The 13,035-nt window shown below is 47.5% G+C and overlaps 1 protein-coding gene across 1 annotated transcript in view; it reads right to left on the minus strand.

Annotated features, from left to right (window-relative positions):
• FOXO1 (forkhead box O1) overlaps window positions 1-6,159 on the minus strand; it is a 110,859-nt gene extending 104,700 nt beyond the window's left edge. The window contains exon 1 of the mRNA XM_002824200.6: window positions 5,091-6,159. Coding sequence (XP_002824246.1) covers window positions 5,091-5,717 — 627 coding nt within the window. The 5' untranslated portion in view covers window positions 5,718-6,159. The remainder of the gene's footprint in view (window positions 1-5,090) is intronic.
• Between the last annotated feature and the right edge of the window lie 6,876 nt (window positions 6,160-13,035).

Genomic DNA, 13,035 nt, shown 5'->3' on the forward strand with positions numbered 1-13,035 from the left:
CTAACACAAAATTGCAGTTTAGATGCTTGGATGAAGGGGCTAGAAGCACAAGGACAGGCAATATGTTTACAGTTTGCAAGGGATTCTAACTTGCCACTGAATAGTCTTCCCCCACATCCCATTTCATATCGCCTCGGAGAAGATTCTTTGTGTGTGCGGAGCATGCAATTTATGTGTCTGCTGCTAATGTGATACCTTTTCAGCAATTTTGGGATCTTGAAGACCTTTAACTTTTTTCAAGTTTACATGAGAATTAAAATGCCTTATTTTCACTTGTCAAGTGTTCTGTCACCTAATTTAAAAAAAAAAAATTAGGCCATGAGCAGTGGCTCGTGCTGATAATCCCAACTACTCAGGAGGCTGAGGTGGGAGGATCATTTGAGCCAGGGGCAGGCAGAGGTTGCAGTGAGCTGAGATCAAGCCACTGCACTCCAGCCTAGGCAACAGAGTGAGACCCTGTCTCAGAAAAACAACAACAACAACAAAAATGAGAATCATTCAAAAAGAGGCCACTCTTATCGCCATCCCCTCAACCACGGACATGCCACAAAACCATGTGTAAAAAGTAAAGTTCTTGGGAGTCTGAAACTAAGTATTCCAATTTGGCATCTATTTTGGAATTTCTGAACAAAATGTTTTAGCTCTCAAATAGATTCAGGTAACTTTCAGCCTTTAATAAGATGCTACATTTAGCTGCATAACCCCCTCATCCATTTTAAATTATTTCCTCATTATTGCTTCCCCAAGTGCATATACAGGATTATCAAGGCTTTCTTCTTCTTTTTTTGGAGACAGGATCTCCCTCTGTCGCCCAGGCTGGAGGTCAGTGGCGTGATCTCGGCTCACTGCAACCTCTGCCTTCTAGGTTCAAGTGATTCTCCTGCCTCAGCCTCCCCAGTAGCTGGGACTACAGGCACCTGCCACCACACCCGGCTGATTTTTTGTATTTTAGTAGAGATGAGGTTTCACCATGTTGTCCACGACAGTGGTCTTGAACTCCTGAGCTCAGGCAATCCGCCCACCTTAGCCTCCCAAAAAGCTGGGATTACAGGGGTGCGCCACTACGCCCAGCCTATCAAGGCTTTCTTTAAGGTAATTTCAGTGACAATCCAGAAATAGGAAAGATGTCTCAGATCCTCTAACCACTTGGTCTCACCAGGATTCTCTAAGTCAAATGTGATCATGCAACAAAAAAGCAGCCATCTTTCTAATGGGATCTCTGTGGCTGGTTCAATTACTCACCTACAGATTATACCCAAATTACAGAATAAATATTTATTTCAAAACATAAGGAAATCCACTGTCAACTCATAGGCCAAATAAGAAACATCACTCCCAATTAAAGATTTATCTTAAAAATAAAAAGCTTTGGGGCCAGGCACGGTGGCTTACGCATGTAATCCCTGCACTTTAGGAGATCAAGGCGGGCGGATCACGAGGTCAGGAGTTCGAGGCCAGCCAAGCCAATATGGTGAAACCCCCTCTCTACTAAAAATACAAAAATTAGCCAGGCGTGGTGGCACATGCCAGTAGTCCCAGGTACTCGGGAGGCTGAGGCAGAAGAATTGCTTGAACCTGGGAGGCGGAAGTTGCAGTGAGCCGAGATTGCACCACTGCTCTCCAGCCTGGGCGACAGAGTGAGACTCTGCCTCAAAAAAAAAAAAAAAAGATATTTATCTTTAAATCAAAGAAGATACCTCTAATAAAACAATCTAAAAATTTATTTAACAAGAGTTAAGTGGTATAGTCAAAGTCATTCTTTTAACCTAAAGTGTTCCAAATAATATCAAGAGTCAACTCAAAACAGCCATTTATTTTAAAAAATCGGAGTTCAAAATACCACTTCCCAAGCTTTAGAAGGCTTTCTATGTGAGAAAACAGGTCATGGAAATGAAGTTTCACTATTTATAAATACTGCACTAGATTTAGAAGATCCCGGGTTTTCCAAAAGTCTTAGGTTCCACTTTGTGTGTGACCTTATAGAAATTCTAGCCAATATTAAAACAAGTGTAAGACATTTCACATACCATCCCCACAAACACAAAATGCATATCCTTCAAATATAACCAGCACTTAACTATCTAAAGAATGACATTAAAAGTTTTTGAATTCATTAACAGTTTTCCAACTAGTTTGTCCTATGCAAATGACTCAAACTTTCAGGCAGGCCCCAGGAAGCAGCACACAAGAAACTATTTAATTAAAGATTCAGCCTAATTTCCAGTAGTAAATCACAGGAAATATTTTGTTCCAAAGCAACCTCTCCTCGGTCCTAAAACAGTTAAGTTTTGGTTGCTTTGCATTTAAAAACTGGATTTAAGTTAAAATTCAGAGTAAAATTTCTCTTTTATGACTCTTAGGAGTCTTTCAGATCTGAGAGTGAAACTTGGTTTTAACAAGTAACTCATTTTTATGAAACTAACCAAAAGACTAGTTATGAGTTAGAACAGCTCAGGTTGTTTCTTTTCTTCTTAAAATACCCTTTTACTCAAACTGAAAATGTACTTGCTGTAATCCGACTTAAACCAACTGACATTACACCTGAAACATTTACTCATTTGAGAAAGGCAGCCTACTCCAAAGCAAAGCCCCATTAGGCTCCCACTGGTAGCTGCTCAAGGGCCTCCAATTTCAGACAGATAACTTAACAGGTCTCCTAGCTCTGGCAAATAAAGTAAAAAAAAAAAAAAAAAAAAAAAAAAAAAAAAAAAAAAAAAAAAAAAAAACACTAAATTATTCTTGCATTTTTTTAAAAATCAGAACAAGAACCTGATAAAAATGGTTGTAAAGATGATTTAACATCAGAAGCTATTTTTTAAAAACCTAAATCTTAAAAAGTGTAAGTCATATTCCTAGTTTAAGACTAACACTCTGACAATGCCATTTGAGACGCAAAACTAAAAATATCCCAAAACACTGCCTTTATCTTTAAAGAAAGGCACTCCAGCAAGTTGAAGTAGGTTGTATCCATTTCCAAGGACTAAAGAATGGTGTAAGTACACACTGTACTTTGAATGCAAAAAAAGGGGGGAGTATTTTTTTTTAAATGGCTAATACTCTAACAGCTGAAGTGGAATTGATAGATGAGCAAGTAAGTCAAGTACTTAAATTCAAATGTTAAGTAAAACAAGATTTGGCAGACAATTTCGATTTTGTGACTTAATAGAATATATGCTGAGCTTAATGGTAAGAAGGCACTTTACTTTTTTGAAACACTTGGTAAAATTGCATGTAATGCCTGGTAATGAAGCGATAAGTGATACCCTTACTCTAAAACACACTTTGGAAAATATAAAATGAATCTTGAACTCCTTCTAAAGGAACTTCAGTATGGTGTAACTTAACCTTTTTGACACGCATTAACCACAGGGATGACACTGTATGTAAAATAACCTTGGTGTTAACAACTGCGCAGCAAAGACCAATCTTTATTATGCTGTAGAGTCCAATATGAGAGGCGAGGAAAGGTATGTTTAAAAAGGTGTTTAGCTCGGCCGGGCACGGTGGCTCACGCCTGTAATCCCAGCACTTTGGGAGGCCGAGGCGGGCGGATCACGAGGTCAGGAGATCCAGAACATCCTGGCCAACATGGTGAAACCCCGTCTCTACTAAAAACACAAAAATTAGCTGGACGTGGTGGCTCGTGCCTGTAATCCCAGCTACTCGGGAGGCTGAGACAGGAGAATCGCTTGAACCAGAGAGTCGGAGGTTGCAGTGAGCCGAGATCGCGCCACGGTACTCCAGCCTGGCGACAGAGCGAGACTCCGTCTCAGAAAGGGAGAGGGAGGTGTTTAGCTCAACTAGACAGCCTTTACAGCAATTCCGCCACCGGTGACAGTGAGAAACTGTCATCTTGGGGAGGCCGCGCCGCGACTGGACCCCGCCTCCGGGAAGCCTCCGCGGAGCCGAGGGCCCCCGGGCCTTCTCCTCGGAGTCGGCAAGTGCCTGCCCCCACGCTAAGTCTCTCCTGGCCACGCTCTGGAAGGCAAAAATGGCAAAAATCCTCCTTCGAGGCACCGCTCCCTCGACGCGCACCGCCACTCCGACTCCCTCAAAACATTGGTCGCAAAGCCCCCGCCTGTTCCCTCATCTGGACCTCCATGCTCAAGAATAGGGTGGCACGGCAAGAAAAGACGCACACATCCCAGCCCCCGGCTCCTCAGGGCAGCCTCTGTGTTTCTAACTAAAAGCCTCCTACCAGGGTCAAGACCAAGTTCGGGCGCTTCCCCGCATGGAGAAACGCGGGCCCCACGGCGCCCGGCCCCGACGCGCTGGCCCTTTAAAGGCGCGGGCTTCCTGCGCCCGGGGCCCCTCCCACCCCACCGCCACCGCCACCGCCACCGCCCGCGCCCGCCCCCGCCGAGGGTCACACTTGAACTTTAGCTCGCCCCGCGCGGCCAGGCGCCGGCGCTCCGCAGGCGGTGGCCGCCCCTTCGCACGTGTCGGAGGCACCACCTCGGGCTCGGGACGCCGGGCCCCCGGCACTCGAGGCCACTCCGGAGAAAACCAAAACAAAGCAAAATGCGCACCGCCTCCAGAAACTGCCCGGCCGGCCCTTCACCGTCCCCGGCCGGTCGCGCCCTGCCTGTCCCCTCCACCTGCAGCCCGGTCCCGGGGCAGGGAGGCTGCGGGGCCCCTCGCCGCGCCCTCCCCCGCCGCGCCCGGCGGAAACAGCTCCGCGGCGCGGCCGGAGAGAACCCGCCCTCCCCCCGCGGAGGTCCGGGAGGGAAGGGACAGCCGAAGCAGTCGGCGCGGGCCGGGGGTTGCCGCTCCCAGCGAACCCCTTTCTCCTTTCACTGGCAAACTTTTCGGCCGCTCTGACGTCCACTTCTTGGCGCACTTTCTTCACTTAGTTCCCCAACGAGCCCCTTTCCGCGTCCCACGCGAACTCCTGACTGGCGCGCACGCACACCTACTGCCGTCCCCGACCGGACCCGGGCGAGGCCACCGCGACCACCGCTTCTCGCCCGCCCTCCTGGAAACGCGCTGCACTCCTGCTCCGCACCTTCAGGCCGAGCAAACCTGCACAGCTGCGCCCTCGCCCGACCCACTGCGCCCCCAAGGTCCGGCCGCGCGCCGAGGCCGCTCACCTTCCAGCCCGCCGAGCTGTTGCTGTCACCCTTATCCTTGAAGTAGGGCACGCTCTTGACCATCCACTCGTAGATCTGCGACAGCGTGAGCCGCTTCTCCGCCGAGCTCTCGATGGCCTTGGTGATGAGATCAGCGTAGGACAGGTTGCCCCACGCGTTGCGGCGGGACGAGCTGCTCTTGCGCGGCTGCCCCGCGAGCGGCCCGGCGGCGGGGGGCACTGGCGGGTGCTGCGACAGCGGCCCGGGCGGCGGGGGCTGCGGTGGCGCTGGGTGCAGGCAGCCCGCCTCCGGGCCCTGGAAGTCCCCGCACAGCCCCCCGGTGGCGGCCGCGGCGGCCGCCGCCGCCACCGCCGCCGCCACGGAGCCGGGCGCCTGCGGGAAGTCCTCGCTCTCCTCCAGCAAGCTCAGGTTGCTCATGAAGTCGGCGCTGACAGCGGCAGCCGAGGCCGAGGGCAGGCCTGCCGCGGCGTCGGGGTTGGCAGCCGCGCTGCCCGACGGCGCCGGGCTGGAGGTGGCCGAGTTGGACTGGCTAAACTCCGGCCTGGGCAGCGGCCAGGTGCACGAGCGCGGCCGGGGCAGCGGCTCGAAGTCCGGGTCGATCTCCACCACCTGAGGCGCCTCGGCCATGGTGACCCCCGCCCCTCCCCCAGCCGCAGGAGAGCCAAGAGGGGGAGAACGCAGCACTGGGGGCGGAGGGGGAGGGGGCGCGAAGGGACGGTCCGAGATTTGGGGGAACGAAGCCGGTGCGGCGAGCGGACGGAAACTGGGAGGAAGGCGCGGCGGAGTGGAAGCGCGAGCCCAGAACTTAACTTCGCGGGGCCATCCACATCGAGGCTCCTCGGGGTCCGCCGCACTAACTGGACGGCTGGCCAGAGCCGCCGGGCCGGGGCAGAGCCTGCGCCGCGCTCCAGCTGACAGGGCCACGGACGGAAGGACGGACGGACGGACGGACGGACGCCGCGGGCCGCTTGCTCTCCCCCAGCGGCCCGCCCGCTGCGCTGCTGCCTGTTGAATGTGGCGGCTGCGGCAGCGGCTGCTGCGACTACCAGGCCGCCCGACTTACGGGATCTGCTACCGCCCCCCGCCCGCGGCGGCGCGCGCGCCGGCCCGCCCCTGACCGACAGGCCGCGCGGCCAATGGGCATGCGGCACCGCCGCACGGGCAGCCAGTGGGCGCCGTGCTGGGCGGGGCCCGGTTTTCCACGGGGAGGCGGCGGTGGGCTGGTGGGGGGTAGTGGGGTGTTTTTCTCTTTCACACACTCACCTCCTTTTTTTTTTTTTTTTTGGATCTCTATTATTTTCTGGTAATTCTCGAGTGTTTCTGTGATTCTCTCGCCTTCTCAGTGTTTTGATTGCTAGGAAGCAAACCAGCGTGGAGGCGGCGGCGACACTTTGTTTACTACGGAGCAGCAGAGCCGAGTACTCGGGAAGCCCGGGTGGGAGGAGGCGCTCGCTGCGCCCTGACCTCTTCTGCGGGCCGAGCCCGGGGGGCTGGCAGGGCAGGGGGCCGAGGGCCGGGGGCGCGGGGTGGGTGGGCGGAGGCGGCCGCGCGGAATTCTACTCAATCGCTCCCTGCTGGCTCCACCCACGATGTCTTTGCTGAACGACGTGGGGAATCGGTGGGTTTTGTTTTGGTTTAATGTTTTCTTTCGCTGCGATCTGTCAAGTCCTCCGGCCCCCTCGCGAGCTGCACACGCCCCCCGCCCCCGGCGCCGCGGCTCCTGCAGTCGAGTCCGCGCCGAGGGACCCTTCTCCGTGCCCACCTGTCCGCATCCCCGGGCTCAGCCTGTGCCATTCGGTCTAGCCAGAGGCGCGTCACCCAGCCGGCAGTCCCCAGCCGGATTCACTGTATTCTTGACCTTTTTTAAAATGCTAGAAATGAGGAACGGGGCTCCCGCGCGGGGAGGAGATTCTCTGGCCTCCTCGCACACACGAATCCAAAGGCACCCGCGACCGCATGCCCTCGGTGGGAACCTCTTCCCCTGGGCGGGAATCTCCCGCTCCGTCCACTGAGTCCAGGGCCGGCAGCGAAGGGCTCAGGAGCGCAGTTAGCGAGAACCAGGTCACTTTATTACTTATCCCTAATTAAATTTAGCTGTTTGTTATTTATTTTTTATTTGCAACGGAAGTGATCGGGTGTTAAGTAAAAACGCAAGGGGGGCGGGGGATAGGACCAAAGCCTTGGGGCGCAGCCTTCCCCACCCCCAAGTTCCTTGAGGCTACTTGCTGTGTGTGTCAGTCAACCCCCCACCCACACCCCACCTTTCCTCATCTGGGCTGCAGGTCCAGGACATCCTGTCAAGGATCAGTGGGGCCAAAGGTGGGAAGATAATGGCCCTTGTGTCTCAAGCAGAAGAAACAGTTTTCCAGTTTTGTTTTGTTATGCTTTTGCTTTTTTAGGAAGAATATGGAAGGCATTTCCTTTTAGAAAGATGGGACCACTTAGGATGGAAGATGGACAGTAGGGTTTTAAATATCTTGTCCAAAAGGACAGCTTCCAACTCTTTTTTTTTAATCCCCTTTCTTTCTTACAAGTAATTCTACAATGGAAAAAGTGGCATCTAGAGAAAATTAGTCAGTTGGACAAGAGGTTGTTGAAAAAATAAAAGAGAAAAGAGGGGAAAAAAGGAAAAATTAGGCCTCTTACAAAAGTTAAAAAGATTGAGAGAGATTATCTTTCTTCTTTTATATTCTCACTATGGTCTCTCTAGTCCGGGCTCCTGTTTCTTCATAATCTATTTATCACAACAGCTTCTTGCTGATACTAGGGATGGGTGGGGTGGGGAGCGTGAGCCGGATGGATTGGGGACGGGCGGAGACTGGTTCCCACCCTGGTCTTGTGGTCTCTTCACGTTTACTATCAAATTTGGACAGTCTGGGCCTCCTCTGCCAGCCGCTAGGGGACCTCAGTAACTCAGATGAGCTCAAACGCAGGCCCCCAAAGTACAGCTGTTGCTTCCCCCCACCTTTCCAATTACACTCTGCAGAAGCAGCCCCCGATCCAGACAGCCGCACCCTAAAAATAGGCGGTGCCCTACTGGATCATTCTTGGCAAAGGAAGCCAGCTTCAAATTTGGCCTTGCCTTCATTTCTATTCCGGTTTTTCAGGGCGTCAATCAGAGAATATTTATTTGGTTAAAGGAGTCTTCCTACAGACTTTCCCCAAATTCTTGAAATCTTTGAGGCTCTCCTGCCCAATTGTTTCTTCAAATGTCATAGTTTACTTTTATTTGGGCTTTCTTTTAAAAAATTGACGAGGCAGGCACAGAGAACCTATAACACCAATGTCCCTGACACATAGGTCCAAAAAATTAAAAATATATATTGAAGGGTTTTTACAGCTAACCACCACACTGTTGTATCTAAGTATCAATTTACTGAACCCCAGGATGTTGGTGAATATTTCACTTGTTTCTGGTCTTTAGGTATCATAGACTATTCTGTAAGAAATAACCTTGCAGGGAGGCTGAGGCGGGCGGATCACGAGGTCATGAGATCGAGACCATCCTGGCTAACACGGTGAAACCCGTCTCTACTAAAAATACAAAAAATTAGCCGGGCGTTGTGGCGGTCGCCTGTAGTCCCAGCTACTCGGGAGGCTGAGGCAGGAAAATGGCGTGAACCCGGGAAGCGGAGCCAAGATCGCCCCACTTCACTCCAGCCTGGGTAACAGAGCGAGGCTCCGTCTCAAAAAAAAAAAAAAAAAAAAAGAAATAACCTTGCATAACTTCATTTCATATCTGTACAAGTATATATACAGGAGCAATTTCCAGAAATGGGAGTCACTGGGTCGGCAGGTATTTGTAGTTTTGAAAGGCACAGCCAAATTGCGCTCCACAACGGTTATATCAAGCTAAACTTTCTTTTCCATTAGACCCACAGAATGTTAAACTTGAAAGTAAACTTGGAGATCACCTTGGTGACCCCGTTTAACTTAGAAAAAGAGAGGTGCAGAGATGCTGATTTGCCCCAGCTCACATAAGAGTGGTGATGCCAGGGCTATAGCTCTAATTTTTTGCTTTCCCATCAGTAACCTTCTCTAAACACAGATGGAAAATTATAAATATCCTGTAATCCCCCTATAGCAATAACCATTATAACTTCGTGGTGTATTTCCTTCCAGTCAAGCCGCAGATCTTAGTAATCATAGTTAGATGAACTCCACTGAACCAAATAAAGGTTTGAATTAAAAGAACAAATAGGCCGGGCACAGTGGCTCGTGCCTGTAATCCCAGCACCTTGGGAGGCCAAGGCAGGCGGATCACCTGAGGTCAGGAGTTCCAGACCAGCCTGGCCAACATGGTGAAACCCCATCTCTACTAAAAATACAAAAATTAGCTGGGCGTGGTAGCAGGTGCCTGTAATCCCAGCTACTCAGGAGGCTGAGGCAGAAGAATCCCTTGTACCCCGGAGGTGGAGGTTTCAGTGAGTCGAGATCACACCACTGCTCCAGCCTAGGCGACAGAGTGAGACTGTATCTCAAAAAAATTAAAAAATTTTAAAAACAAATAAATAAAAAATAAAAGATCAAGAAAACAGACATAAAACAATGATAGTGGTAATAAGATAATGAAAGAAGAGATTACAAAAGAAGTTTTTCTGTTTTTTGTTTTTGGGGGTTTTTTTAGTCAAAAATATAAATGTTGCCATCTCTGAAGGGTGACAAAGTATTTAGGTCATCCCTGGTTCTGCTCAAGGGAAAAAGTTGTTTTCTCCTTCCTTGTGTTTTGTGGTTGCAGCTTGCTTTGAAGGCATTTTCTACTGATTATCACTTAGTTGCTGCATGTGTCTGAACTGGGAAGAAATAGGGAAGAAAAATGTCTCATGTCAGGTGAGGACAATTAAAATGAAAAAGGAAATTTATCCTTACAAAGCCCATCTCACAAAACTATGTGATGTTCTTTTCTGTGCCTGGTTTTCAGGGTAACTATTGCCTCATCCTTAACAGGAAGACTGAGGGATGGTTCCCTTTGATCAATTCCCAGGCAGAAATTTCTACATTTACCCCTCACCAACACATGATAGATCTCTGGTTTAAATTTAAATTTTTACTTGTCAAAATAGATAATTTAAGTTCCATTTAATGAGTAAGTGAAAAACTTGGATGCTGATTTTTCAGTCAGGGCACTTCACTTCGTATTTCACATTCCCTTTCCCCAACAACTGTCCATTTCCAAAACTTTGTCTGAATTATTAGGAGGTACTGCTGTCAACCTGAAACAGCCTTTCTTCACTTAGCCCATAGAAAGTAATAATCTGAAAAAAATATATATAGCCTCAGGTCTTTAAACCAATGTCCTGAAGGCTGGCATATTAACTAGTAGCTGTAGTAAGATTAGAAGTAACCATTCGTTTCTCTTAAGGGATAATTTCCTTTGGGTTTTGTCACTAATTCCACAAATATCTACAGAGCACCTCCTACATATATGCCAGGTGCTGTGCATCTTAGAGTCCATTGTTTTGATGGTAAATTCCTTGAACTCCAAAATGGTTTATTTTCCCTGATACGATATTTGCTATCAGAGTTAAGAATGCTGTTCTTTTCTAATCATCAATGCATAGTGACAATATTTATTTGGAGGAATTACACAAAAATGTTTTTGATAGGTAAAAGAAATGCTAAGGCTGGAAAAATTGAAATATAGTCACCATTTTGGAGGAAAATAATGAGATGAAGTGGAAAAGATTTAAAAATGCACCATCCACGGGCACTGGGAGTATGAGTTCTGACCACTAAGCCTCAGGGTTGGGATGATCTTACTACAAACGGACAGAAGACGGAGACTACCTCTGGTTATCTGTCTACTAACCTGTAACAGAAGGGAAGCAGTGAACCACTTCTTTTGTCAGTTCTGTTGTGACGGGCCAGTGTTTGTCAACTTCAATAAACTATTCCTTCACTTTAGGTACTAGTGAGAGACTACTTGTGGGTCTCTGCAGGAATACTAACACATATTTCTAGATAACCTAAATGACCAACTATAGAGAATGGTTAAATAAATAATGGCATATCTATAAGGTGGAATTTCACACAGCCATTTAAAATAAAATCTTTGGGCTGGGCATAATGGCCCACACCTGTAATCCCAGCACTTTGGGAGGCTGAGGCAGGCAGATCACTTGAAGTCAGGGGTTCCAGACCAGCCTGGCCAACATGGCGAAACCCTGAAACACTGCTCTACTCAAAATACAAAAATTAGCCAGGCGTGGTGGCGCAAGCCTGTAGTCCCAGTTACTAGGGAGGCTGAGGTGGGAGGATCACTTGAACCCAGGAGACAGAGGTTGCAGTGAGCTGAGATCATGCCACTGCACTCCAGCCTGGACGACAATAAAATAAAATAGCTTTCCCAAGCCAAAAGGGGATTCACATTAGAATTAAAATTCTTTCTAACATTGAGAACTCATAGAACTGCCATAAAATTAATGATGGTACATGAAATCCCAAATTCTCTGAATGTCACAAATCTGAATCTTACATTCATGTTTGAAACACAATGTGTTTTCACTATTTTATTTCTGTTTCTTGTCATATTAAAGCTCTTTAACACACTTCCAAAAAAGGGGGGACATATGTATTAAATAAGAAAATGCTGCCATGTTGAACACAGATGGTACAACATTTCTGGCAGAAAGGAAGTTTAACAAGGCATTTAACTTATTTACTTGGAAAACTAATATGCATGAATGTTCAAGTAAAGCAGTAAGAAATTAATTGCTGTTTTACAATAATCAGTTTTTCCAATCTAATCGCCCTATTTCCATACCATGATAGCAGAGAAAGGGAGTCAAGTGTGATTGTAAACAAACTACTGACTAAGAGAATCCAGGATAGGAATGAAGGAAGAAACTGTTAGCATTTTATAGTAACTAACCAAGTTGCTTGTCATTCGTTGATAAAAATCAATAACAAGAGGTAATAACTGTGTAGTTAGAGTACATGTGTTTTCCATATGATAGTACAGTCACTGACTGTCAGCCAGGGTGTAAAAACAGGAGGCAAGAGTTTATCAAATTTCAGGTTTGGCTGACTCACAGGGCCCACCCATATGCAAAGTCTACTCTGGCAGAGAGTCAACCTAGATGAATAGTGATTTCCCTGGGATATCAGGTTTCTACTTTGTGGTGAATACAGCCTTGAAAACACACTGAAATATTCTATATTCTAAGGTTTAACATTTAAAAATGGAATTCCTAATTAGCTGATTACTGATATAGTGCTGGAGGAAAGATTAATTTGTCTCGTGTGATGCCATGTGTACTTTAAATAATTTTGTGTTTCAACAACAAACTGAAAACAGAACATTTGACGGCTATGTTGCATGCCTGAGCTCTAGAGCATTCCAACCTGGAAAAATTCTTTCTATAATCCAAGACTAGGCTCCGGAAGCTCTCTTCCTCATTTTTCAGATTTACAGATCATCTGACACAAGATGAGCTGTAAGTCAATAAATATACATATAAGTCTACTTTCAAGATGTTTTCAGTTATAAACTGTAAATCATTTTTTACCCAGAATGAGAATATACACATGAAAGTTTTCTTTATGCTCCAGTGTTAATAAAAACTGCTTTTTTTTTTCAACAATAACTATGGACCAAGCACTTTACAGCTATTATCTGAATCAGTCCTCCAAGCCACCCAATAATATAAGAGTTATTATGACTCACATTTTACAGAAATTGAAACTAAGGTACAAACAGCTGAGAATCTTACCTGAGGTCTTATCTTAGAAGTTTATCTAATTACAATCGGACTTGAACCTACCGTTATCCAAATTCAGAGCTCATCTCCTGTTTAACATGACACTTTCTGCCTCTATAAAATGTTGGGTTTTTCTAGAGGACAAGAAATTAATGAGAGGTTAATTTAAGATTTCAATTTTTTTCCCAGAAAATTGACATTTGGACTTTTTGGGGGGTAATCTAAGTCAGCAATCATCTCTGCCT

Source organism: Pongo abelii, chromosome 14 (assembly GCF_028885655.2).
Source record: "Pongo abelii isolate AG06213 chromosome 14, NHGRI_mPonAbe1-v2.0_pri, whole genome shotgun sequence".
Taxonomy (NCBI): domain Eukaryota; kingdom Metazoa; phylum Chordata; class Mammalia; order Primates; family Hominidae; genus Pongo; species Pongo abelii.